This window comes from Perognathus longimembris, chromosome 23 (assembly GCF_023159225.1).
Source record: "Perognathus longimembris pacificus isolate PPM17 chromosome 23, ASM2315922v1, whole genome shotgun sequence".
NCBI lineage: Eukaryota > Metazoa > Chordata > Mammalia > Rodentia > Heteromyidae > Perognathus > Perognathus longimembris.
Window position 1 is genome coordinate 18,908,639 of NC_063183.1, and position 27,787 is coordinate 18,936,425.

The 27,787-nt window shown below is 53.4% G+C and overlaps 1 protein-coding gene across 2 annotated transcripts; it reads right to left on the reverse strand.

Annotated features, from left to right (window-relative positions):
- Positions 1–967: 967 nt before the first annotated feature.
- Positions 968–26,214, reverse strand: Plekho2 (pleckstrin homology domain containing O2). Of its 2 annotated transcripts, XM_048332676.1 has the most exons (8): positions 26,110–26,214; positions 19,275–19,424; positions 10,244–10,360; positions 5,217–5,321; positions 4,241–4,339; positions 2,397–2,762; positions 2,335–2,344; positions 968–2,122 (listed from the first exon to the last, which is right to left on the reverse strand). In XM_048332676.1, exons 1-8 carry the CDS (start codon positions 26,119–26,121, stop codon positions 1,776–1,778), a joined length of 1,206 nt encoding a protein of 401 aa, XP_048188633.1. In that variant the 5' UTR covers positions 26,122–26,214; the 3' UTR covers positions 968–1,775. The 2 variants fall into 2 exon arrangements, with proteins under 2 accessions (XP_048188633.1, XP_048188631.1); XM_048332674.1 differs by having other exon boundaries at positions 968–2,762.
- Positions 26,215–27,787: the final 1,573 nt, after the last annotated feature.

Sequence of the window (27,787 nt, forward strand, 5' to 3'; positions counted from 1 at the left end):
CCCAGCCAGTCGCTTAATGGAGGAGGAAATTGGGGCTCCGATTCCTGGAGGCAGGTGACTTGGCTAATGCTGGGAGCCCTGGCTGTGGCGGGGAGCTGTTCCCAGGGGAAGGTGGCTGTCATGTGACTGGGCGCCCGAGGACACATTTTTCTCTTGTACAGGAGATGGGGATAAGGAGTGTGTGTGTGTGTGTGTGTGTGTGTGTGAGGGTGATGGGGGCTCATGAGCCATGGCCCAGCTGCTCACGTCCTCCCTGCTTGGTATGGACCACAGTGCAGATCTTCCCTATGGACCCTGCGCTGGAAGGCCTGGGTGGGCTAAGTGGACAGAAAGGCCAGGGCCTGCTGCACCCATCCTCTCTTATCCCCTCCCAACGCAGGCCCCACCCTCAGTCCAGCTGCTGGGGGGCGGGGAGGGGGGGCAGGTTCTGTGAGTTCCCGGAGCTAGGGGCCACAGGAGAGGACCTTAGGAGGGGATGACCTTGGGAGGGAACCAGGAATGAACGGGGGGGGGGGTGGGGGGGCTCGAGAAGAGAGAAGAAGATATTCTCCCTCCTTAGGAAGTTAAGGAGGCCCGCCAGGGGTCTGGGGTGGCAGTGGGGGCCATCAGAGGCCAGCAAGCACAGAAATGACAGGAGCACTGGCTTTGTGTGGGTTGAACCACGAAGACCCAGATAAATCTCAGGTGCGAGGTACCAAAAAGTCTGGGGACGGGTGAGATTCTGAAGGCTGACTTATCATCATTTTGGACAGGTTTTTCAGATTTCTTTGTAATGCTGGTATTGGGGTTTAAACTCAGGCCCTAAGTGCTGTCTCTAGGCTTTTTTACTCCTTTTTTGTCCTTTTTATTTTTATTTTAAAAAGCTTATTTTTGCTCAAGGTTGGTGCTCTACCACGTGAGCCACAGCTCTACTTCTGGCTTTTTTTTTTGTGGGTCTCATGAACTTTTCTGCTTGGGCTGGCTTTGAACCTTGATCCTCAGATCTCAGCCTCCTGGGTGCCTCTGGTACCTGGTGGGTTTTTCATTTGCTAACATCAGGCCACTCTGATGTTCGCCTGTGCAGGAATCTGCAGGGTTAGACACAGGCAGGCCCGGGAGTCTAGTCTCTACTAGGAGATCCTTGGAGTTCCTCTTCTCCCTAGAATCTTCCTGATCTGAGCTTCCAATCACAGCTCATCAAAGCAGAGGGGGCAGCAGGAAAGGCAACAGGCCCAGAGCAGGCCACTCGGCCAGGGGCTTCCTCTGGAAGATGCTTATCATTTGGCGTAAGACTCCAGCTGGGCCCTAGATTTCGCCCAGCTGGACCAATGACCCTACAGCCCACACCAAAGACCTCTGAGGGACTGGCTGTTGCCTGGGAACATCTGGAGATGGGGAAGGGGGGGAGGAAGGGCTCAGCTCTGCTCTATTCAGAAGTCAGGAATGTAAACTACTAGGGGTGGGGACCAGAGAAACCCCAGAAACCCCAAGCACTGTGCCAAAGCCCTAGGCTGTTTGGAAGAAGCACACAGCACACAGGGCCTGAGTGTGTGTGCCAAGCCAAGCCAGAGGCCTGGAGGCCAGGCCAGGCCAGGCAGCCACAGTGACCCTGGCTGGTACCTGGCACCGCTGGTCAGGGCAGGGTAAGAAGGACACCAGGAGTCTCCTCAAGTCCTGGCCAAACCCGGTGTGCCCAGGGGTCCTTCTACAGCCTGGACCACGAGCACATTTCTCAGTCGGGCTGGGCTGTGACAGATGCGATGGCCACAGGGGGAGCGTGGCTCTGTGCCACAGGGCTAGGGTGCGCTTCTCCTGTACAGGGTCACCAGCTCCTTCCGCTTCTCCCTCAGCCCAGGGGCTTCCTGGTTCAGCTCTCCCAAATCCTTCATCTCCTGCAGGACCTGGGTGGCCTGCCTCAGCTGCTCCACGGCCTCGCTGAGCAAGGTCTCCGTGCTTGCAGGGGGGGGCTCGTTGCTCAGCACTTTGTCCAACAGTTTCTTCGTCTCTTCTGAGGCCACCTTCACCTCCAGCTGGGCCCGAAACAGGCTGGGCAGCCGCGGGTGCGGGGGGCCTTCCCCAAGCAAGTTCCCAAGGGAGGAGGAGCGGGGATGGAACTGAGGTGGCGAGTCCCAGGGGGGCAGGGGGGAAGTCCCTGGGGTGCCCGGGGCCTGGGATGGCTTGGTTGGCTCTGCGATATCATCCACGCCATTCACTGAGACCTGCTCGGGGCCTGAGGCAGAGTTCTCTGGGGCCGCAGGACTGGGGGCTGGGTCAGAAACCTCCACCCCACTCAAACGCACCTTCATCTTCTCTGGTAAGACCTTGGGTGGGGGCGCGGGGGGCTCCCTCCCCTCCCTGGGGGCAGCCTCCAGAGTGTCGGAAGAGGGCACCCGAGACAGTTCTGAGCTCTTAGGAGCGGGGGGCTCCTCTGGGCTGGAGTTGTCCCAGCTCACCATTAGTTTTTCAGGCAAGATGTTGCTGGGGGGCAACTTAGGACCACTGTCCTCCCCGGCCGCCGTCTCGGAATCCTCTTGGCTCTCAGAGAGGGCCTCGGAGCTGGCTGAGATGGGGGTTGGGGTTCTCTCCCCCACAGGAGTCTCTGCCCCATCACTACGGTTGTTCCTCTCAAGTGCTGGGGAAGGCTTGGAAGGAGGCATGAGTGGCCGCAGTATCTCCCGGGGCCGGGCTGGGCTGACGTCTTGGCCTGGGGCAACCGCAGGTGGCCCACTGTCCCGAACGTCCAGGTCCAGGCGCAAAACCCCCTCCGAGGCTGCGTTGGCCACCTGGTGGGGGATGGGATCCAGGTGTCAAGTTGTTTCAAGCTTACTCACTTCTGCAGCCCTTTCTGGAGACTTTTGTTTCATCCGCCTAACCCACCCTCCTGTCCATGCCTGACCCGGCTGACCCACCAGAAAACAGCTGTAACAATCAGGTGGCTAACCTCCCCCCTTAATGTCATCCCAGGGACATAGGGGGACAGCCAGCAGCCCCAGAATCGTGGGGATCTTCTCAGGGAACCTGGAGCAGAGCTGCTCCCTCACAGAATGGGGGTTCTGGCAGGGACCCTCACTCTCTTCTGTAAGCATCACGTGATCGAGCCAGCACCTGTTCTGAGTCCCTGGAAGTGCATGTTCTGGAGACATCCTCCGATACACGCAGGCAGGCACACACTCCTATATGTGCATACACACAATGCACGCACCGGCACTCTGTTCCGTCTCTGAGTCCTTGCAGAGCCCTCATCTAAGCTGCCTCATCTGAGGCCTTGGAGCCTCCCTATCCATGGGTTCTCCCCTCTGGGGCCCCCACAGCGATGTGCCCCATGACCATCCTGATTCCTCCTAGAAAAACTGTAAATGTCACCCCCTGCCTTTTCCTTGTTACCTGTGGCTGTCGGGACCCTTGCCCATCCCTCTGGGGGGGCCCTGGCCCCCTCGCTTCTTCCTCCTTGCCTGCCCAACTCCAGCCCCTAATGTCACGCTTGCCTTTGGAATCCTCCCCCCCTCAACTCCCCTGCTCGGAAAGAGTCTCTTCCTTTCTTCGGCCCACTCTGTGGGCCCAGGGCTCCCCTCCAGCCCTATGCCACCCCTAGCCACCATCCCGACCTGTTCATTCCTCACATTCTAGTTGCATTCTCTTCCATGGGTCCTTCCTTCTTCACCCCATCCTGCAGCCACAAGGGCCCCCTCCCCGACTCTTTCCAGGGCCCCCTTTCCTTCCCTTCCCTCAATCTAACCTATTCTACCCAGGGCCCCCAACTGACCCCCGGGGATGATGGCCCCCAGCTTCTGAATTCTAGTCCTCCTCAATTTCCTCCCCCGACCCCTCTTTCCCAGTCTGATCTCCAGGCAATGGGGCCCCACTCGGTATACCCTCAGCCATCCTTGTCTTGCGCCTGAGCTCATGGCCTTCCTGTCCCATCGGTCCTCACTCCAGTCTGCCAACCAATCCTTGCGGTCCTCCAAGGGTCAGCCCTAAGGCTGGTGACTCCTCCACAGGCCCTGCTGCTCTACAAAACTAGACACAGCTCTGCCTGAGCCACCTGTGGACCCGCAGCTTCTAGCTAAGCTCTAAGGTCAGAGACTAGCCTTCTGGGCCTCAGTTTCCCTAAGGCCAGCACTAGCTAAGGGACATCTACACCCTGAGCACCAACCACACCGGTGCCTCTACTGTCCTTGGATGCTACTCCGCAAGCCCAACTCCAGGTCCTCCAGACCAACTCCAGACCTCCCAGCATCCAAGTTTGAGGACAAGGCCTTACCTCCTTCAAGTGAACTCTTGTTGGTGGCCTGCGTTTCTGGCCCCCACGAACCCGGTCCCTTGTCACATGCTCCAGGGCATAGCTCTTGTCCACCTTTACCTGGAAGGGAGAGAGAAACAGGTGAGTCCCCAGACAGGCCTTTGGGGAGAATGGGAAATGCCTATTTCCTAAACTCACTGGCAGGGTCTGGTACCCCTGTCCCTCCTGCTTGCTTGGCAGGGCCAATACTGGAGCCCTCTAGGAAGTCCTTCCCTGCGTCTGGACCCCTGCTGTCCCTGGTGATGGCTATGCAGCCACTGGCGAGCCCCATGTCAAGTCTGAAGCTCTCTAGTCTCTGCAGCCGCCCAGGTTCACCTCAGTCTTGCTGCCTCAGAACTTCCCCTCAAACATCTAAGGAACTTTGGGAAGTAGGGAGAAGCTAAGCCCACCTGCTGCTAGCCCTTAGTATCCGGTTTCCAGAAAAGGCCTGCCCTGGCCCCTGCCACTCTCCCAGCTCCCTGAGGATTACCCAGAGCGAGCAGAGCCTCTGCGGGCTCAGCGTGACTGCATGGAGGGCAGCAGCTCCTCTCTGAGGACCAGCAAAGGGGGTGGAAAGCCAAAGTAAGAGCCACACGGGAAGCCAGGCGTTCATGGCTCACACTTGCAATTCCAGCTACTCAGAAGGCTAAGATCTGGAGATCACGGTTCAAAGCCAGGCTGAGCAGGAAAGTGCTATTTCCAATTAACTACCCCTAAAAAGTGGCGAGTGAAGCTATGGCTCAAGTGGTAGAGCTCTAGCCTCCGAAGTAAGTAGGATTAGAGGCGTGAGGCACCAGCACCCAGATCCGCCACCCACTTTGAGGAGCTATGGTGAGGATTAACTGAAGCATGGCCCAGGGTGTAGAGCAGCAGCATAATTAAAGGGTGGTCTGGGTGAAGTCGGCAGATCCTCTGCCAGACCAGACAACTCCCAACCATCCACAGGATGCTGGCCTACCTCATCGAAGGCTTTGTTCTTGCCCCGGTTAATTCCTTCATTGAGGGCTTTGATCCAGGATTCCTTCTCTTCCCCGCTAGGTGCCTGGAATTTGATGTCACTGACCTGTGAGAGAGACAGGTAGAGGGCAGATATTGTATAGGGTTCACATTTGAGGTCCTTGGTTTTGTTGAGACAGGGTCTTGCTAGGTAGCCCAGACTGACCTGAAACTCAACCATCACCCTGCCTTAGTCTCCCAAGCGCTGGGATGACAGGCATGTGCCACTATACCTCACCACACTGAGCCACAGTGCTGCTTCTGGCGCTGGGAGCTCGTGCCTGTAATCCTAGATACTTAGGAAGCTGAGATCTGAGGATCACATCTCTTAGCTAGCCTGGCAGAGATGTCTACATGTCTACATGACTCTATCTCCAATTAATCAGCAAAATGCTATACCAGAGGTGGCCAGAGGTGGCTCCAAGTGGTACAGTACTGGGCTGGGAATGTGGCCTAGTGGTAGAGTGCTTGTCTCGCATACATGAAGCCCTGGGTTCGATTCCTCAGCACCACATATACAGAAAAAGCCAGAAGTGGCACTGTGGCTCAAGTGGCAGAGTGCTAGCCTTGAGCAAAAAGAAGCTAGGGACAGTGCTCAGGCCCTGAGTTCAAGCCCCAAGAAAGGCAAAATCAAACAAACAAAACAAGTGGTAGAATACCACAGTGAATCAAAAAGCCAAGTATGAGCAGGAGTCCCTGGCTTCAAGCATTGGTACTGGCAAAAAAAAAAAACCCCGAGAAGGGTGGTTGCCAGAGGCTGGGAGAAGGGAGAGTGGAGAGTGTTAGCGTTTAATGAATACAGCTTCAGTAGTTTTCTTTTTGGTGATTTTTTTTGGGGGGGGGGGGCACTGGGGCTTGAACTCAGTGCCTAGATGCTGTCCCAGAGCTTTTGGCTCAAGGCTAGCGCTCAATCACTTGAGCCACAGCACCATTTCTGGTTTTGGTGATTAACTGGAGGTGTCTCATAGACTTTCCTGCCCAGGCTGGCTTTGAACTGCGACCCTCAGATCTCAGCCTCCTGAGTAGCTAGAATTACAGGCGTGAGCCACCAGCTCTGGGCCGAAGGTGGCAAATTTTATGTTATCTGTATACGACCAGAATTTAAAAAAAAAAAATCTATTTCCTCAGGCCTACTGGTTCATGTCTGTAATCCCAGCTAAGTGGAGGCATTGCAGGAAGGTTGCAGTCTGAAGCTTGCCTAGACAAAACGTGAGACCATATCTGAAAAATAATCCCAAGCAAAAAGGGCTGGAGGTGTGGCTCAAGTAATAGAATATGCCTGCCTAGCAAGAACAAGGATCTGAGTTCAAACCCAAGTACCCCCCAGCCTCCCCCAGCACCCAGACATATCCAAAATGCTGAACCGGGAGCTGAGTAGGGTGAACGCTGATAACCGGAATTAGTGCTGTTGTTTCACTTCCAGACAAACAGTCCCAGTTTCCTCATCTGTAAAATGAGATACTACCAGGTTACTACCAAGTGATGCTGAAGGAATCAGACATGGTTAAAACCGGGATCTAATACACAGTAGGCCCACCTTAGTTACTACTGAATGAATGAACCAATAAATGAATGAACTTGGCTCAATGTTCCTTTTCTTAGGCCTTTTCTGGGCAGCTGCCTACTCCTTGACCTCAAAGTGCCCTGCTTCTTTGTTGGCGGTGGCCAGCCTGCCCATCCCCCACCCCGGTATTAGATAGCACAGCCTCCCCTCCCCCCAGCTCTCCCAGTTATGTAATACCGCAGTAGGCCCGGCCTGGCCCCTCGGCATCCTCATTATATAACTTCCTCCTGGCAGCCACCTCCTCATACGGGGCTCCCTGGGTCCCCCTGCACACCACACAGAGCCAAATGCTCATTTGCATGAGCGGGGTAAATTCAATCCTGGCAGTAGATCTGCAGTTAAGTCAGAAACCCCAGGACACCTTGGCAACTGCGTCTCAGCTCAGCCACGGGGCTGCTGGGGCTCAGGGAGGGCCCACACTGCATCCACGGGGGAGGGGGAGGGGGCAGGGAGGGGACCACAGGGCCATTCAGTCTCATGATGGGAAAGGGGACACAAAGCTAGCCAACAAGGACCCCAGCTGTCACTCCTGTCCAGGGGCTCTGAGCAAAGGAGCAAGGTATGGGGGGCTGGCTGGGGCAGGGCTCAGCACCCCAGATTGCTGAGGAGCTATGTGGAAGTCAGAAGCCTAGAGCCACACAGGAAAGAATCATGTGGATTGGTTCTCCTCTGGGCACTCGTGGCTCAAGCCTTTCATCCTAGCTGCTCAGGAGGCTGACATCTGAGGATCCTGGTTTGAAGGCAGCCAGGGCTAGGTTGTCTGCAATTAACCACTCAAAATCCAGAAGCATTGTGGGGTGCCACAACACCTCTAATCCTCACTACTCTGGAGGCTGAGATCTGCCGATTGCAGTTCAAAGCCAGCTGGGGCAGGAAAGATCCTGAGACTTTGATCTCCAAATAACCAGCAAAAGAAAAGAGTTGAAAGTGGAGCTCTGGCTCAAGTGGTAGAGTGCTAGCCTTGAACAATAAAACTCAGGGACAGTGCTTTGGCCCTGAGATCAAGCCCCAGTACACACACACACACACACACACACACACACACACACACACACACACACACGGAACAAAATCAGAACTATGAGACCCAACTCCTGCCCTGGCCTTTGCCCACTGGCTGAGCCGACTTGAGGCTGCTGCCCGGACTGGCGGCCCGAGGAGGAAATGTCCTCAGGGAAGACCTCCATGAAGCCAAAGGGCTCTCAAAGGTGAGAGAACACAGGTTCCACGGGACCCAGCTCTACCCTGAAGCATCCTGTAATCCTGACTCAATGAGCCAGGCATTCCACAAGCATGACTAGAAGGGGGACAATTGGAATAAACACCGAGAAACGAGGCTATGTCTTGAAGGGCCAAGGGAACACAGGTTCCCGGGCCTCCAAGCACAGAGGCCTGGCTAGCAACTTAGATGCTAATAAGACAGGCCACAGAATAGGCCCTCAGGCCTGGGAAAGGGGGATGGGCAGAAATGGCAGAGAGGAAAAGGGGGGAGGGGAAGAGAGGAGGCAGGAAAGAGGAAAGGGCCAAGCTGGCCAAGACCAGCGGGACAGCAGGGCCCAGCAGTGGCCACCCTGCTTCCTGGCAGCGGCCGCCTGTGACCTCATGGGCAGGGGCGTGGGGATGGAGAGGCCGAGGGAGAGGGACATGCAAGACACTGGAGTCTTTGTTTATTTGATTAGAGAGGAAAAAGGCGGCCTCAGGACCAGACAGCCAGGGTCACATGACCTCCCGGCCTACTGGAGGCTGCACTGAGGACGGGGAACACCCAGGGTGATGAGAAAGGCAGCCAAGAGGATGCTGAGGAGAGGACCGCTCCGGGCCAGTCTACCATCTGGCCTCTGGGAAAGCCCTCAAACTGTGAGCTGGGGTGGCGAGGATCAAGAGTCCTTTCCCCCTGAGGCCACCATCGCTGCCTTTATAGCTCCATCTCTGTTCCCAGAGACACTCAGAGCCAATCTGAAGGCTTGGCAGGGCCAGGAGATGGAAGAAAGGGTGTGGCTGAAAAAAGCTGAGACCTCTCGGAAGGTAATGTCCTCCCCAGAGCTGGGCCTGACCCAGGCAGTGGACAGCGGACGCTCAGGGAGGGGGAGAGGAGGTGGGACACAGACCAGCCCCCGTAGGCGACAGAAGCAAGTCCCCTCTGCCCCACACAAGCCCACCAAGAGACACCACACAAAGACCCAAGCAGAACCATGCCTAGGTGACATTCACGTGACAGTAGGACTACTACAAAGCATGCATGCATCCTGCCTCTCTCAGATACACACATATACAGCATCCACTCAGAGATCAGTGGGTCTCCAGGATAGATAAAGGTCACAGGGCCTGAAAGACCAAAATGTGACTTGTATCCTCAAAGAGCCCTTAAACAGCAGATATTGCAATCCCGGGACCAGCCTTGAACTCTCAGAACAGTATAAACCTTTGCAGGGTGCCAGTGGCTCATGTGCGAAATCCTAGCTACTCAGGAGGCTGAGATCTGAGATTCTCAGCATCATGGTCTCCTCTAGGGCACAGGACCACAGAGACCATAGAAGCTTGGGTCTTTCTCTCTAAAACTAGGAGAAAAATGAAATGGCTCTAGCAGGCCCAGGCCAGACCTGCTCCCCACCTCCCTCCCTATCCTTTGTGACTCAGCCCCATTCTACCAGGTACCCAGTGATGTACAGAGTTTAGGGTTTGGTGTGCAGGGAACTGGCAGGAGGTGCTAGACCCCTCTGCCAGCCTCAAATCTCATCCCCTTCTCCTGACATCTGTGAAATTACACCCTGTTGCAATATCAGCCAGACTCCCGCTAGGGAAAAGTGGTACAAATGGCAAACTTTATGTGCACTCCTGACAGATCCCGGGGAAGGAATCTCTCAGGTTAGTGATCTTTCCCAGCTATAGTCAAGAAAGGAAAAGGAAAGGAGTGGAAAGCTGAGCTGCAGCCTCCAGGCTCAGGAACCAAGAGGAGCCTAGAGGAGGGAGATAGGGGAGAAGGCCATGCCCTGGCCTCAGTCCCAGACTCTAAGGTGCTACCGGCCCTGCTAGGGCGGAGGCCTCATCCACAGCTCTCTTAGCTGTGTTTAGGGTACAGGGGAGAGCCAAGGACGCACCTCCAACAGCTACTTGCACCTACAGGCTGAAGTCCTGAGAAAGAAGAAGGAAAGAAGAGATCTGGGCAGACCCTAAGCACATTGTCCATCAACTAGGGATTGAGTGGCTCCAAGGCAGAATGAACAGAAGGTCCAATCTGCCGTGGTTTCTGGTTTTGAGCCTCAGCCCACTCAGCAGGGAATCTGCAGGCTGCTTTGGGGTGGGGGGGGGGAGGCTGGTGGGGGGTTGGGGGGGAAGCGGTGTCCAGCCTCCCCTTAACCCCCAGAGTGATCTTAGACATATCTTGGCCTCAAGGGAGGCAGTGAGCAGCAGGTATTCTCTCTTACCTTGTTCCCGGGGGATCGCAGGAGGATAAAGCGATGCTTCCGCTTCAGGAGGGCACGGAGGTCCTGGCACCTCTCATAGCTGCCCAGTTCCACAGTCTCCACACACTTCTGCTCATCCTGGAGGAGAGAAACAAAGGACATGAGCTGGTAAGAGCCAGACCCACCCAAATACTCAACCACCCAGGCCACACTCCAGACCCAGATGAAACTCAGAGAAGACATCACGTCACCAAATTATGGTATTCAGACCCTGGTGTGCATGTACTGTTTAAGGGGAGCCCACAAAGCTCACCATCCCTCAAAGAAATGGGACACACAGCCTCGGGGTAGGAACGTGCCCAGGGCTGCATCCAGGTGCCTAAGGCCAGAGGTACAAATAGAGAGAAGGTGCAAGAGCTTTAGCAAGGATACCTAGGGGCTGGGAACGTGGCTTAGTAGTAGAGTGCTTGCCTAGCATGCATGAAGCCCTGGGTTTGATTCCTCAGCACCACATATATAGAAAACTGCCAGGAGTGGCGCTGTGGCTCAAGTGGTAGAGTGCTAGCCTTGAGCAAAAGGAAGCCAGGGACAGTGCTCAAGCCCAGTTCTGGCAAAAAAAAAAAAAAAAAAAAAAGAAGAAAGAAAGAAAAGAACGAAAGGATACCTGATTAAGCAGGTGCCAGTGGCTCAAGCCTGTAATCCTAACTACTTAGGAGTCTGAGATCTGAGGATTGAGGTTCAAAGCCAGGAAAGTTCTTAAGACTCTTATCTCCAATTAACTACCAGAAAACCCGAAGTGGCGCTGTGGCTCAAGTGGTAGAACACTAACCTTGAGCTGAAGAGCTCAGGGACAGTGCCCAGGCCCAGAGTTCAAGCCCCACAACTGACAAAAAAAAAAAAAAAAAGATACCTGTGGACTTACAAAGGCCCACAGGCCTGGCAGAGAGTTTTAGAGGAGGTAGCCTGGAAGAAGGATGCAGGATGTCACGAAATGGGGAGGGAAGAAACTCTGCAAGAACATAGGCAAGCTGGGCACTGGTGGCTCACACCTCTAATCCTAGCTACCCAGGAGACTGAGCTCTGGGGAATCAATGTTCCAAGCCAGCCAGGGCAGACAAATCCATGAAACTCTATATCTTCAATTTACCATCAAAAAGGCCAGAAGTGGAGCTGTGGCTAAAGTGCCAACTTTGAGCAAAAAAGCTCAGGGATAGCACTCAGACCCTGAGTACAAAACCTAGGACCTGTACACCCAGAAAGAAAAGAGAGAGAGAGAGAAAGGGAGGAAGAAAGGAAGGAATGGAGGGAGGGAGGGAGGGAGGGAGGGAGGGAGGGAGGGAGGGAGAAAGGGGAAAAGGGAGAAAGGAAGGAAGAAAGGAGATAAAAGAAAGAGAAAGAGACAGACAGAAAAAAAAAAAAAAACCAGAAGAAAAGGGCTGGTAATATGACCTAGTGGTAGAGTGCTTGCCTCATATACATGAAGCCCTGGGTTGGTTTTTTTGTTTGTTTGTTTTTTGCCAGTCCTGGGGTTAGGACTCAGGGTCTGAGCACTGTCCCTGGCTTCTTTTTGCTCAAGGCTAGCACTCTGCCACTTGAGCCACAGTGCCACTCCTGGCCGTTTTCTGTATATGTGGTGCTGGGGAATTGAACCCAGGGCTTCATGTATACCAGGCAAGCACTCTTTGCCACTAGGCCATATCCCCAGTCCGAAGCCCTGGGTTTGATTCCACAGCACCTTATACATATATAGAAAATGACCAGAAGTGGCGCTGTGGCTCAAGTTGGCAGAGTGCTAGCCTTGAGCAAAAAGAAGCCAGGGACAGTGCTCAGGCCGAGTCCAAGCCCCAGGACTGGTTAAAAAAAAAAAAAAAAAGGAGGAAAATAAAAGGACTCTGATACCTAGTGAGCACTTCTGCATACTAGGTACTCCTGGGTCCCCCAAGAACCCTGAAAACCCAGAGCCTCAGCGTCTGCCTCAGCCTCATTTGAGGGAGGGAAGGAGGCTGGAGGGAACGTGCCTTTCCCTAGGGGCCAGCCCCAAGCCAGAGCCCCGAGCCAGGCCATGGTCTCAGCCTCACACCACATTCCTCGCAATCCAAGGTGTGACCAGCACCTTCTCAGTATGTGGCTCTATGCCAGTGCTTCTCCCAGTGTGGCATCGGGGGGCCAGCACCATCAGCACTACCTGAAAACTTGCTAGAAACATAAACTCTTGGACCGACTGAAGCCCTGTTGAATCATGAACCTAGAGGCATAGGTTTGGCAATGTCAGGTGATTTATGTGTGTGTGCATGTCAGTGTGATGGTCCTGGGGCTTGAACCCAGGGCCTAGGGTGCTGTCCCTGAGCTACTTGCTTAAGGCTAGTGCTCTGCCACTTAAGCCACAGTGCCACTTCTGGTTTTATGGGTGTTAATTAGAGATATACAGTTCATGGATTTTTTCCACCAGAGCTGGCAATGAACCACAGTCCTCAGATCTCAGCCTCCTAAGGATTATAGGCATGAGCCACCAGTGCCCAGGTCAATTTTGGTTTTGTTTTTGAAGCAAGATCTTACTATGTAGCCCAGGCAGGCCTGGAACTTCAGATCGTCCAACCTCAGCCTCCCCAAGTGCTGGGATTACAGGTTTAGACTACAACTCAAGCTTTCTTGGTCTTTGTTATCCTCCTCCTTTCCCTCTTCCTCCTCCCCTCTCCCCTCTCAGCAAAATATTTTATTAAACCTTTGTTTCAAACTTTATTCTCTGGCTTCTACAGTTTAGTTAGCTGCAAAGAATGAATCCTGTTTAAGGAAAAACTGAAAAGAGCTGCAATGTCCAAGGAGCTTGGGCTTAAAAATATTAGATTTATATTTTATGAGATCCATCAAGAAAAGAATTTTGTTTTTTTTTTTTGGCCAGTCCTAGGCCGTGAACTCAGGGCCTGAGCACTGTCCCTGGCTTCTTTTTGCTCAAGGCTAGCACTCTGCCACTTGAGCCACAGCACCACTTCTGGCCATTTTCTGCATATAGTGGTGCTGAGGAATCGAACCCAGGGCCTCATGTATATGAGGCAAGCACTCTTGCCACTAGGCCATATTCCCAGCCCAAGAAAAGAATTTTCAAGCCAGGAGCCAGTGGCTCACACCTGAAATCCTAGCTACTCAGGAGGCTGAGATCTGAGGACCTGGGTTCGAAGCTAGCTGGGAGCAGAAGTCTACCGTAGGAGCAGAAGTTTACTAGACTCTTATCTCCAATTAAATCACCAGAGGTGAAGCTGTGGCTCAGCTGGTAGAGTGCTAGCCTTGAGCAAAAGGAACTCAAGGACAGTGTCCAGGCCCAGAGTTCAAACCTCAGAACCAGCAAAATAAAAATCAAACAACAAAAACACTAAGAATTTTCAAAAGCAGTCTCTGTAGAACACACTGTTCCCATAACTTCCTCAAGTTTTATTGTCTTCAGGAGTTGACGGGGTTCAGTTTGCTTCACTCTTACAAGCCTCCAGATTTCCCCACATGACAGGGACCTTCGTCATCGCTGTCCTATCCGGAAGCTCTTCCATCCAGATTGTGTGGTCGGGCTTGGGCCAGGCTCCTGCAGCTCCTCAGACCATCTACACTGAGCTGGTTTTCCATGCTGAGAAGCATTTGGTCAGCTGCTTTTGGTCAGCAAGGCCTGTAATAGGCCAAGGGCTGCCAGAGGCCTTAACTTGACTGTTGTTACGGTGGATCACACTGTTCCTTGGTTTGTAAACACATTCACTTTTTCCATACCGTAGATACTGTTTATATTTACCTTTTCTTTTTTTGTGTGTGTGCCAGTACTGGGGCTTGAATTCAGGGCCTCTAGCACTTGCTAACTAGCTTTTTCACCCAAGGCTAATGCTCTGCCACTTGAGTACAGCTCCACTTCCAGCCTTTGTTTTTCTTTGGGTTTTTTGGTAGTTAATTGGAGATTAAAAAAAAAAAAATCTGGGGCTGGGAATATGGCCTAGTGGCAAGAGGGCTCGCCTCGTATACATGAGGCCCTGGGTTCGATTCCTCAGCACCACATATACAGAAAATGGCCAGAAGTGGTGCTGTGGCTTAAGTGGCAGAGTGCTAGCCTTGAGCAAAAAAGAAGCCAGGGACAGTGCTCAGGCCCTGAGTTCACGGCCCAGGACTGGCCAAAAAAAAAAAAAAAAAAAAAAATCTAATGGCCTTTCCTGCCTGGTTGCCTTCGAACTCCGATCCTCAGATCTCAGCTTCCAGAGTAGCTAGGATTACAGGTCTGAGCCATCAGTCCCTGGTAGCTGTTACTGCTGGAAAAAATTAATAATGGAGTGTGTATGTTGTTGTTTTTTTTAATCATCTGCTGTAGCTGTTCTATGAACCACCTTCTTTCTGCAAACAGTTCCTGTCCTTACCAGTGCACGCTAGTGCCTGCAGTTTCTGAGTTCTATCCTCTGGCTCTGAGAGGGAAGAAGGGCTGTGGCACCAGGCTCAGGGCAACCACCCCTGGCTGGCCCTCACTCTCCACTGCCTGTCCTCCCCACCACCTTCCAGTCCTCAGTTCTATCCCTCCCCATCTTGTACCTTTTTGGGGGGGTAGGGGTAGGCACTCTTCCTCTCAGTACTTTTTTTTCTTTTTGGCCAGTCCTGAGGCTTGAACTTAGGGCCTGAGCACTGTCCCTGGCTTCTTTTTCTAGCACTCTACCACTTGAGCCACAGCATCACTTCCGGCTTTTTCTGTTTATGTGGTGCTGAGGAATCGAACTCAGAGCTTCATGCATGCTAGACAAGCACTCTACCACTAGGCCACATTCCCAGCCCCTCTCAGTACTTATTTTACAACTAAAGTAGCAGCTCTCTCTATCCTATTCTCTATGTGTCTGTCTCTTGTACAAAACAGCCATTAGAGGGGACACATAGGCCAGGTGCAGGGGCTCATGCCTGTCAGCCCAGCTAGGAAAGCCACAGAGATCAGGAGGCTAGCCAGCCTGAGAAAAGGGTTATGGGGAGGTGTCATCTCAACAACATCTCAACAACTGGACATGATGATATTTGTCCCTAACCCCAGTAAGTGAGCAGGAGAAGTAGGATTATGGTCCAAAGCTGGGCCAGGAGAGAGAAAAAAAAAAAAAAAAGCAAGACCCTTTCTGAAAAACAATCTAAAGTTGGGCTGGATGGTTCAATGTTAGAGTGTCAGCCTTGTAAGCTCAAGACCATCAGTACCATCAAAAAATTAAGACGGGGCTGGGAATGTGGCCTAGTGGTAGAGTGCCTGCCTACCATGCATGAAGCCCTGGGTTTGATTCTTCAGCACCACATATACAGAAAAAGCCAGAAGTGGCGCTGTGGCTCAAGTGGCAGAGTGCTAGCCTTGAGCAAAAAGAAGCTCAGGGACAGTGCTCAGGCCCTGAGTTCAAGCCCCAGGACTGGCAAAAAAAAAATTAAATTAAATTAAAAGACAGAAAGAGAAGACAGACAGATAGACAAGAACTCATTGCTGGAACGAGTACCAAGCCCACTAGGGGGAGACCCTAGCAAGTTTCTTCCTCAGGGGCATCCTGAGGAAGAAAGCACCCGTGAGAACAGCTTTCCTGTCCCACAATCGTGGGCCGCCTAGGCAGGATGCCCACTGGCCCCCGGGGACTGTCCTCCGCTGCCTGGGGACAGTCAGTCCAGCTCCCCACCTCTGCCACCCGGAACGCTGAATCATCTCAGCCCTGCTACAGCTCAGAAAAAAACGATAAAGCAGCAGGCAGGCAGGCACTGGGCGGGAGCAGCATCTCCTGGACGTCAACCTCTCTGGCAGCAAAGGAACAGCCAAGAGCCATCGGCACTCGCCTAGTTCCTTACATCAGAAAGAGGAACTGAGCTCACAGGCATTTCTCAATTCCTACTCCAGGGCCAAACTCCCTCACCCTCAGTACTCAGTTCTGGAAACAACATTTAAGTTTTGAATTGTGTGTGTGTGTGTGTGTGTGTGTGTGTGCACGCGTGAGCACATGCACGCACATGGGCATGTGCCAGAGCCTGAGGAAATCTTAGCTACTCAGAAGGCTGAGATCTGAGGATTGAGGTTCAAAGCCAGCCAGAGCAGGAAAGCCCATGAGACTCTTGTCTCCAATTAACCAGAAAAAATCCAGAAGTAGAGATGTGGCTCAAAGTGGTAGAGTGCAGGGCTGGGAATTTGGCCTAGTGGTAGAGTGACTGCCTAGCATGCACGAAGCCCTGGGTTTGATTCCTCAGCACCACATACACAGAAAAAGCCGGAAGTGGCGCTGTGACTCAAGTGGCAGAGTGCTAGCCTTGAGCAAAATAAGCTCAGGGACAGTGCTCAGGTCCTGAGTTCAAGCCCCAGGACTGGCAAAAAAATAAAATAAAAAGTGGTAGAGAGCTACTCTTGAGCAAAAGAGCTCAGGGACAGTGCCAAGGCCAAGTTCAAAACAAAACCAAAACACTAAAAAAAAAACACAAACAGGTCTTGGGTTTGGTCTTGGGTTTGTCTGTCTGAGCTAGCTTTGAACCATGATTCTTAGATCTCAGTCACCCAAGTTGCTAGGATTACAGGCACTAGTGTAGAACCACAGTGATTTAAAAACAAAAAAAGCATTATTTGGCTTTGCGTGTTTGTCCATGTGAAATCCTGCTTCCCAGCTGTGGCCAGATGTGGAGCCATAGTCCAGGAAAGTTCTGGCAGCGCCTGCGGGCTGACAGCTGAGAACCTGTCACTCAACTCTCCTAGCAGCTGGCACCGGAGGAAGCAGTGACAACCCCCTTTATTTATAAAAATATCCCTCTGCTGCCACATTCCCAGCCGTGACACCTCCTAATTTGGTGAGAGCCGCAGTACAGAACATCTGGGGGGCTGTCGGCATGTCCTCATCCCCTGTCCTCCTCCCACTGCTTTTCTCCGACACCAGCGATGTAGGCAGGACAGGCAGGCTGCTTCCCAAAGGCAGCTCCCTGGAACAGCGAGATCAAGGTCACACGGTCTTTCTCAGCCTGGGACACTAGAACTCGCCAAGCTGCCCTGACAGAGGCTGAGAGAGGCTGGTAACAGGGAAAGGCTGGTAACAGAGAGAGGCTAGCTCCTCTGCCCACCCTCAGGCAGTCTAGCTGCCAGAGACATTCTGTAAAAGCTGTCTCAGAGGATGGCATTCTGTGTGTGTGTGCGTGTGTGTGTGTGTGTGTGTGTACACGCACGCATGCCCCCATACTGTGGCTTGACTGTAGGTCCGCATACTTTTGCTTCACTTTTTCACTTAAGTCATTATGATGCTTTACCACTTACGTCACAGCTCCACTTTCTGATCTTTGCTGGTTAATTGGAAATAAGAGTCCCAAGGACTCTTCTGCCTGGGCTGGCTTTGAACTGATACCTCCTCAGATGTGAGCCTCCTTAGTAGCTAGGATTACAGGCATGAGACAGCAGTACCAACTGAGGGTGGCTTTCTAATATCCTCAGCTGCAAAAGCTATTACCTACAGGGAAAAACACCTTACCTTAACTCCTCCAGTCTTCAACTACAGCTTTATTGATTTTCATTTACCATACAATTTCAGCCTTTTTTTTTTTTTTTTTTTGCCAATCCTGGGGCTTGAACTTGGCCTGAGCACTGTCCCTAGCTTCTTTTTGCTCAAGGCTAGCACTCTACCACTTCAGCCACAGCACCACTTCTGTTTTTTTCTATAGATGTGGTGCTGAGGAATCGAATCCAGGGCTCCATGTATGGGTGGCAAGTACTTTTCCACTAGGCCATATTCCCAGCCCAATTTCAGCATTCTTTTTTGTTTATTTGTTTTGTTTTTGTTGCCAGTCCTGGGGTGTGGACTCAGGGCCTGAGCACTGTCCCTGGTTTCCTTTTGCTCAAGGCTAGCACTCTGCCACTTGAGCCACAGCACCACTTCCGGCTTTTTTCTGTATATGTGGTTCTGAGGAATCGAACCCAGGGTTTCATGTATATGAGGCAAGCACTTTACCACTAGGCCATATTCCCAGCCCCAATTTTGACATTCTTTTTTTTTTGCCAGTCCTGGGCCTTGGACTCAGGGCCTGAGCACTGTCCCTGGCTTCTTCCCGCTCAAGGCTAGCACTCTGCCACTTGAGCCACAGCGCCGCTTCTGGCCGTTTTCTGTATATGTGGTGCTGGGGAATCGAACCTAGGGCCTCGTGTATCCGAGGCAGGCACTCTTGCCGCTAGGCTATATCCCCAGCCCCTGACATTCTTGATTGTCCAAATTCTATGCCTCCTCAACCTTAGGGACATCAGATTCTGATAGTGTTTTAGAGGCATAAGAATAGCAGAAGTCACTGGCAGTGTGGTGTTATAGGAGAAAGAAAAGGAATTGGGCATGGTGGTGCACATCTATAATCCCAGCAATTGGAGGCGGAGGGCAGGAAGGTCACAAGTTTCCAGACCAGCCTGGGCTACAATGCAAGACCCTGCCTTTCTCAAACAACAACAAAATAGAGCTCCAAGTGAGTATGAGGGTTAATTCTTATTTCTACTACCATTACCACATGGAGCAGACTTCAGTTTTCTGGAATATTCCTTACACAGAACCTTGCCCAGGGACAGGAAGTTCCAGTATCCAGGTGTACAGGTGAGAAGACACTGTGCCAGACACACACAGAGTTCAAAGGGACCGCAGATGCAGAGGTACCATCTCAAACCACACCCAGAGACCCAGAGGAGATCAAGCACTTGCCCAAAACAGCACAGCTAAAGCAGAGCAGGGCTGGGCAACTGGGCCTCATGCCAGTAATCCTAGCTACTCAGGCGGTTTAAATCTAGAGACCATAGTTCAAAGCTAGCCTGGGCAGGGAAAGTCTGTGAGCCTCTTATCTCCAATTAATCACCAAAAAGCCAAATTAGAAGTGTGGTTCAAGTAGCAGAGTACCAGCCTTGAGCAAAAAAGCTAAGGGACAGTGCCAAGGCCCTGAGTTCCAGCCCCACCACCAACCAGAACAAAACAAAACAAAAAGCGGAGCAGACCTTCCAGCCTCAGTCCTGGTGCCCGTCTGGGCTGGCTGCTGTCACTTTGCCCCCATCCCACAACCCCCGCGGTCAGTGCGAAGTAGGTCCCACCTCATTCTCGTAGACCAGCAGCTGGGCCTGGCAGAGGAGCAGGTAACGATCTTTCCAGAGACCCAGGAGGCCTCCACTGCTCTTCTTGATCCAACCAGCCTTGTCCGCAGTGCGTGCTCCATGGGGCTTCTCGCCCCCGTCCTTCACACCCTGTAAGACAGCATCAGGATGAGCCATGAGGGCTGCTCCCCTGGGTCACATGGGCCACAGACCACCCAAAGGATGTGTGTCCATGCTGGGTCCTAGGGGACATCCCCACTGTCCCCAGGGCAGACATTCCTAATCCAATATCCAAAACAACAACAGCAACAGCAGCAGCAGTAACCACCTCACAGTCTCACTGAACTCACCACCCTCCAGGGTGGAAGCCTTGAAGTGCAAGAGAGATGACTTTCCAGAACCACATGGCTAGAGGCACAGAGACAAAATTCAAAGCAGGTCCCTGTGACTCCTCTTCTCATGTTCATTAAGCCAGTCAACAAACATACTGAGCACTTATAACATCACAGAAGAATAAAAGTAACAGACCTAGCCAGGTACCTGGTAGCTCATGCCTGTAATCTGAGCTACTTAGGGGGCTAAGAATTGAGGATCACAATTTGAAGCCAGTTTCACAGACAAATTCAAGACTCTGATCTCTATTTTTTTTTTTTTTTTTTGCCAGTCCTGGGCCTTGGACTCAAGGCCTGAGCACTGTCCCTGGCTTCTTTTTGCTCAAGGCTAGCACTCTGCCACTTGAGCAACAGCACCACTTCCGGCTTTTTCTGTTTATATGGTGTTGAGGAATCAAACTCAGGGCTTCATGTACGCTAGCCAAACACTCTACCGCTATTCCTAGCCCTCTCAGCCTCTTATTGGTAATTAACCAGCAAAAATCCTGAACTAGAAGAATGACTCCCATGGTAAAGCCTCAGCTATGGGCAAAAAAGCACAGAGTGATAGTAAGACTCTTTGAATTCAAGCCCCAGTATGAGAAAAAAAAACAAAAAACAAAACTGTCATACTGTCATAGAGCTCGCAGTGGGAGGAAGAAGAAATTGAGCAAGTAACACCCAGGCACACACACATTAACCAGTGTGAAATGCTACAAAGGACAAACAGGCCAATGAGAGGGTAAAGAGGCCAGGTCCAGGCTGAGGTGGTGTAAAAAGGCTTCCGGGAAGAGAGGATGGCCAGGTGCCAATAGCTCATGCCTGCTACTGAGGAAGCTGAGGATTGAAGTTCAAAACCAGAGGGGGCCAGGCCCTGGAGGCTCACCCCTATTAATCCTAGATTCTCAGGAGGCTGAGATCTGAGGATAGAGACTCAATGGCAGCTCAGGCAGGAAAGTCTGTGAGCCAAAACTACAGTGTGGCTCAAGCAGTAAAGCACCAGCCTGGAGCAAAAAAGCTGAGTTCAAGACCCAGTACCGGCACGCACGCACACACGCACGCACACACACACGGCCACTTGGGTCAGAAAAGCTATTAAGACTCCATTTCCAAAATAACTAGCAAAACATTGAGCTGGAGGCATGACTCAAGTGGCAGAGTACCAACTAAGCAACCAAAGCCCTGAGCTCAAACTCCAACACACAATAAAGAGGATTGCAAGGATGGGAGGGACTGGGCCTTCTGGCTCTCCTAATGAACTCACCCTGCAGCTCAGGCATCTTGCCTTACAGCAGGAGGCTCCTCTTGTCTGCATCATCCCCACCCTGGCCAGGACCCCAGGACACCTCCTGATAGGAGAGGACAAGCCAGACACCAAGAGCTCACACATGGAATAACCCTAGCTACTCAGGAGGCTGAGATCTGAGGATCGCAGTTCAAAGGCAGCCCAAGCAGGAAATTCTGTGAGAGTTCGATCTCCAATTAACCACCAGAAGCCCGGAAGTGGTGCTGTGGCTTAAAGTGGTAGAGTGCAAACGTTGAACAAAAAGAAAAGCTCAGGGACAGCATCCAGGCCCTGAGTTCAAGCCCCATTACCAACCCACCCCCCCTCCAAAAAAAAACCCCAAACCCTAATCTGAGAGAATCAGAGAAGTCTTCCTTCAGCCACTGGGGTACAGGAGTTCAAGTCAAGCCTGGATAGACAGGGGAGCTACAAGGCCGCCTCAGGGCCAGCCGAGGGCATCTGGTGTCCTGTCTGCTTGGATGGCTGGGTGCAGAGTACCTGCCTACCACAGGGGGTCAGAGTCACCTCTGCGTTCCCAAGCACTCAAGTCCCTTTTCTTGGGGACCCAAGAAATACCTATGAAATAAAAATTAAAATTAAAATTAAAATCCACGCAGTTTAGGAAACCAGTTTTGCTTCACTGGCTGAATCACACAGCAGTGAGTGTGAAGGAGAAGTGGCAGGGAAAGGTGTGTGTGTGTGTGTGTGTGTGTGTGTGTGTGTGTAGGGGGAGAGGTCAGGAGCAGAAATGGAGGAAACTCTAGAAGGAAGCCGGGCACTCACTAATTTTGACAACGCTATAATTTACATAAAACTCAAAAAGAGGGCCCCAGTGAAAAGAGGCACGCCTCTCCCCAGGGATGCCCTGTGGCCACAGCTGTCTTTTGGAAGGGCAAGCCCAGACACAAGTTAAGTGTGGTGAGCTGTCAGGAGGCGAGCAGGGCCTGGCTTTACCTGCTGTCATGGTTCAAGGTGTGTGTGTGGGGGGGGTGGAGCCCCAGCCTGCTTCTCCCTGTTCCCCCTCCCCCCACCACTTCTTCAACTGTGTTGTCCTGGGTCCAGGCAGGCCTGGGGGCAAACCTCTGGGTCTCAATTTGTTCACCCTTGTCCACCCTTGATGTGGAGATGTTAACAGGGAAAGTAAAAAAAAAACTTTAATTCCATGAGGACAGGGAATTTGGGTTTGTTTACTACTGTTCTCAGAGGCCTACGGTGCCAGTAAATACTCAGAAAAGGTTTGTGGCTGCATGGAGATAAGGCATGAAAAGCAGTTCCTAGGGTGTCATAAGCCTAGTCGGTGGCAGCTGTCATTCCTGTCACTGCCGGTCTCTGCTGTACCCTCTGGCTCTCGGGGACTCTCTGTGGGCCTGGCGGGACAATGATTTTCTAGACTACAGTGCTAGTCCCAAATCTCTACCAGTTCCAGGAATATGGGGAGCCTCTTTGGGGAAATGAGATGGTCCTGATGCTCTTCCCGGAAGCAGGAATGGGGAAGTAGAGGGCTGGCCAGTTATGAGCCATCCTGCTTAGGGGAAGAGGGAACTTCAGGGCCCCTTGACAGAGGGGAGATTCTTCTAGAACCCCTTCCATGTCACTGTTAATACTGGGTACTCAGCTCCCATGAGCTAAGGGACCCTGGCAGGCTGTCACAGGGCCCAGAACTAGAAGAGAAAATAGGGAAATAGGAACCACTATGCCCACGTTTCTCACAGTCACACTCCTCCTGCCTGCCTCCCCCACCACCTGACACAGGAAATTTCCTACTAGCTGGAAGCTCTGGGGGCCAAGGTGTAATGATCACTGTTACTGCTGACCAGAGTCCAGTGAATGGCATGACTGCATGGGTTAGAGAAGTGAGCCCCGGGCCTGGAAGGCTGGGTGGAACCGGGTAGAAGGAAGAAGGGACAAATTAGGGGGGCTACCGATGGTGGATCAACACCCAGCCATCCTATGGGAGGCCTGGCTGGACACCAGGGTCCTACTTGTCTCCACCCACCATTAGGCCCCCAGCCTTGCCCCTCGGCCCTCTTCCCAGCAGGGGGCCTGGCTCTGCCCCAGTGAGTTTTAACAAGGCACCCCTCCCCTTGGCAGGGCTCACAGGGAATGTTTTGTGCTGTTCAGCCCAGTTTCTAGGCCTCTTCTCCTCTTATTGACCAGCTGACCACTGTTTCTGTTTTGCCCTCCCCCACCCCTCCATCCTGACCAGGCTCTCTCCTGACCACTGTGAGCAGCCACTGAGACAACCATGAGCACAAGCCTGGCTTCCTATGCCTGACTCAGGAGACTCTTTGGATCTTGTTTTTTTGTTTTTTGGCCAGTCCTGGGGCTTGAACTCAAGGCATGAGCACTGTCCCTGGCTTCTTTTTGCTCAAGGCTAGCACTCTACCACTTGAGCCACAGCACCACTTCTGGCATTTTCTATATATGTGGTGCTGAGGAATCGAACCCAGGGCTTCATGTATGGGAGGCAAGCACTCTACCAATAGGCCATATTCCCAGCCCCAGATGACAGCCGGAAAGCTATAACAAACTTACCACAGAGAGACAGAGACCAGTAGAAGAAACTTTACTGGCACATTACAATACAGACCTCAGGTGGCTCAAGTCAACCTTTGCCCTTAGACTAAACCCAGTAAAGCAGCCCAAACTCTATAGCAAAGCCACCGCGTCACAGCCGGGTGATCAGAGCCCATGGTGGATGGCGCAGGCAGAGAGGAAGCACAGGGCTCTGCCCTGGGGAAGTAGACACCCAACCTCAGGGAAAGCCGCTAGTGTGGGGAGTGGGTATAGGGACTGGGTGGATGTCCCCAGCTTGAAAGTTTCTAGTCTAGGAAGTCATTTGAGAAGGTAGAGGGTAAGCAGAGCTCTGAAGAAAGAAAGGGAAGGAATTTCACTCTCAACCATTTTACCCCTGAAAGGAGATTAATTAGCCCAATGTCACAAAACCAGTATTGGGACAGGGCACTGTCCTGCTGTCCCAAGCAGCACAAGTGGGCAGTGTGGACCCAGGGAAAGGCAGGACTTCAGGAGGGCAAGGGACGGAGCCCTGGGGTCCAGGCCTGGAAGCCTAGGGCCAAGTTTTCCAATCTACACCAGGGCAACAACAACAACAACAGCACCACTGATAGTTACAGTTTTCAGAGTTTCTGCACACATATTAGCATATTTCTGGGTCCTTCTCTCCCTTTTCATTTGGGGAAACTAAAGCCCAGAAAATATATTTAGGGAGATGTTCAGAGCCCAGATCAGCACTTCTTTACCAAACCCCAGCCTGACAAAGACCCACCAGCCTACTGTAGAGGTCATTGAGGCTGAGGGGGCCACTCTGGGGCCCAGGGGAGGCAGAAAGCTAGTGGGAGGGTGAAAAGCAGCCAAGTATAAGTGAAATGAGACTTAGGGGTTGGGAGGAAAAAGTGGGCATGACTTGAGATGGCCCAGGTATTCAGAGTTCTTGATGGCTGGGAATCAGAAAGTCACACTATTAGAGATTAAGAACCAGAGGGAGAACAGGGCTGAGCCGAGCCCAGGAAGCCTCAGGAAAGCTCCCTTTAATTGGGGGCCAAAGCAGATCAGGAAATGGAGTATTCCTCATCTACATCCTCGGGGGACAGAGAAGGCCTGAGCCAGAGAACCAAGCCCTGGAAGCAAACCCCCAGGGTAGACAGCAGCCCCACCCGTGACAGCAAGAAAGAAACCACAGCAAATCTTATTGGCCTGTTTCACCTCCTATTTAGATCTAGTCAGAGAAGGGACCACATTGCGCCTTCGGGCCTGAGGGAGGTGGCTAGGCCCTGTGTTTTATAGAAGAGGAAACGCTGGCTAAGAGGGGAAGTGACTTATCTACCATCCCACAGAACGGCAGGGCCAGGCCTAGAGGGAGCCAGCCCCCTAACTTGCTACTGACCAGCGGCCCCAGGAAGTAGGGAACTGGACACTGAAAGGGACTCAGGCAGTCTGGACCACTCAGGGGTCTCCAGATGACCAGGGTTTCCTTGCCACCCATCCAGGCAAAAACAGATCCCTCCTTCCTTTGGGCTTGGAAGGGCAAAAGATGGGAAAAGTTCAAGGGATGGGAAACAGCATCACAAGCCAGTGCCTCACACCTGTAACCTAGCTACTCAGGAAGCTGAAATCTGAAGACTACAGTCCAAAGCCAGCCAGGGCAGGAAAGTCCATGAGATTCCTATTTCCAATTAACCACCACCACCAAAAAATAAAGCCCAAAGTAGACCTGTGGCTCAAGTGGAGGAGCGCCTGCAAGCCTTGAGTGAAAAAAGCTAAGAGACAGTGCCCAGGCCCTGAGTTCAAGCCCAGGACTCACACACACACACACACACACACACACACACACACACACACAGAGAGAAAAGAAACACAAAATCATCTTCATGTTCTCTTTCATGCCACAGACAGTCATTAAATGCTCGCTAGGAAAGATGGGGCTGCTGGGAGAATAGTTTGCATGCAGAGGGCAGAGATGATGGATTACCTGACCGTACCCCCCCAGGCCCAAAGTGTCCAGTGAGGCTCAAGGGACATTGTTAGACTAGTCCTCAGCCCCTCAGGAACTCGGGCCTTCCCAGGGATGTGGGGGAAAGCAGAGACCTGACTTTTTAGCTAGTGTCCTCAGAAGGATTTGAACCAGGGAAGATGGGAGGAGGGAAAACGAGGACTCCCAGGGACTTAACACAAGGGAGGGAAAAAAGTAATTTCCTCAGTCTTCCTGCCACCAGGCACCGTTACAGTGTCAGGATTCCTTGAGCCAGCGACCCTGAAGGCCACAAGGGCCTCTTTCCCCTAAGCGCGGGCACACCGGGCACGGGGCTGGGGCACAGCGCGCGACCCGGGACGCTTCCGGCAGGTCGGGGCCTCAGTCTGCCCATCAATCCAATGGGAACAAGAAGAGCCACGGTTTCCACACCGAGGGAAAAGTCAACCATGACGGGAGAGGAGGATACGGTCTGCCAAGCGCCGCCGGACGCGGTTCTCTGCCCCCCACCGCTAGCTACCCCAGGCTCTCTCAGAAGAGGTGGGAAGGACGGGGTGCCGAGGCCGGTGGACAGCCAGGAACGAACGCAGGCCCGAGTCCGCGGACCCCAACCCCGTGAGAGACTCAATGGCCCCTGTCTAGCCGATCCCACCACTCCACCACCCCGGTATGGCCCGGCCCGGCCCTCACCTCCTCCTCCATGGCGAGAGTCCGTGAGGTCCGGCTCGAGGCTCCGCCGCTCACTCCCGGCGCCGCGCGGGATCCGCCAGCTCCATCAGCGCGGCCGGGCGGCGGCTCCCAGCGTTCTGTCCCGCCCGCCGCCCCGGGCTCAAGAAACTTCGGGGGGCGGGGCCGGGGGCGGGGAGAGTCTTCCGGGGCCCGGAGGCGGGGCTGGAAGGCCGAGACGAGAGACGGGGAAGTGAGCGTGGTCTGGGAAGGGGCGGCGCCCAAGCTAACGGTGATGTGGGCGTGATCACCCGCGGGGCGTGGCCTGTTGGGGCAGGGCCGGGGGCGGGGAGAGGCTTCCGGGGCCCGGAGGCGGGGCTGGAAGATCCAACCGAGGGACGGGAGGGGGGGGAGTGGGCGTGGTCTGGCAGGGCGGGGCCCAAGCTAGCGGTGGTGTGGGCGTGGTCATCCTCTGGGCGTGGTCTTTTGGGGCGGGGGCGGGGCCGAGGGGCCCAGGCTGCGCTGGAGTGGGAGAGGAACTGGGCGGGGCGCGGTGGAGATTGGTTTCCCGGGACCCGCGCAGGGAGAGGGACTAAGCAGTGGGCAGCGACCCCCGGCGGGGATGGAGGCAGAGGCAGGGAAAGGGGGCTTCCGGCCCAGAGACCGAGGCCAGGGCGGCGGGAAAGGTTGCGGGGCGGGGCAGAGCCGGGGTGGGGCGGACCCCGCCGGAGCTAGCTGTGGGCGCTGCCGGCTGCTTTCTTTGAGGTCTCGGGGCGCACGGCGGCTGGGCGTGCGGGAAGGGACCCGGGTCTCCCGGGCGGCCGGAGGCGAGTGCACGAGGTCGCTCCTCCTCTTTCCTCCCCCCGACCCCTATGCCTGCTGGGGTAGTGGTCTTCACCTCCCTGGAACCTCTCGGGGGAGCTGGGCCTGGATCTCCTCCCTGAGAATCATGTGACAGAAAGCCTTGGGGCTCGGGGTCTGGACTCCAGGGTTCTGGGTAGGGGGCTGCATCTTCCCCCCTCCCGATCCTTTCCTGACTCCGTTGGCATGGCTGGCTACTCTCCAACGCTTACTCCATCCAGTGGTGATTTTGCAGCCTTAAAATTACCCAAGAGTGAAGTATTAGGGACCAGAGAGAGAGAAGAGAGATCAACGCAGCCTCCAGCCGCAGCCATCTCCCCCAGCCTTGCCCCATGCAGAACTAAATGCATGCAAGATCAATGGTGACCTCCTTCGGCTGTGGCTGCTATAGCAGCAGCTATGTCAGTGGACCCAGCTCCTCTTTCACTACCTTCTGCTGGCCCTTGGGCTCCCAGGATATTTCCAGCCAAGGGGGGAGATGCTGCCACACTTTCTCTCATGCCTGGGCCTGGTTCCTTTATTTAAAGGGAGGGAGGGGGGAGGGAGAGCAAGAGAGAGGGAGGGAGAGAGAAAATGAGAGAGAGGGAGGGAGGGAGAGGAGAGAGGGAGGGAGGGGGGCCGAGGACCTGAGAAAGGGGGGATATGTGGTAACCTCCTACCACAAGTTTTTATTCCCTCAATCCTCAGAGCTGTCTAGAGTTTCATGCCTTGCCTGAAGACTTGGATCTTGAATCTGGAAATTGAGGCCCTACCAGCAGGAAACCAGAGACACTGGGGAAATTCACTGTTAAACAGAACCAACTCAGTTGGGGAAGGGAGATGAACAGTGAGGTCAGGTGTG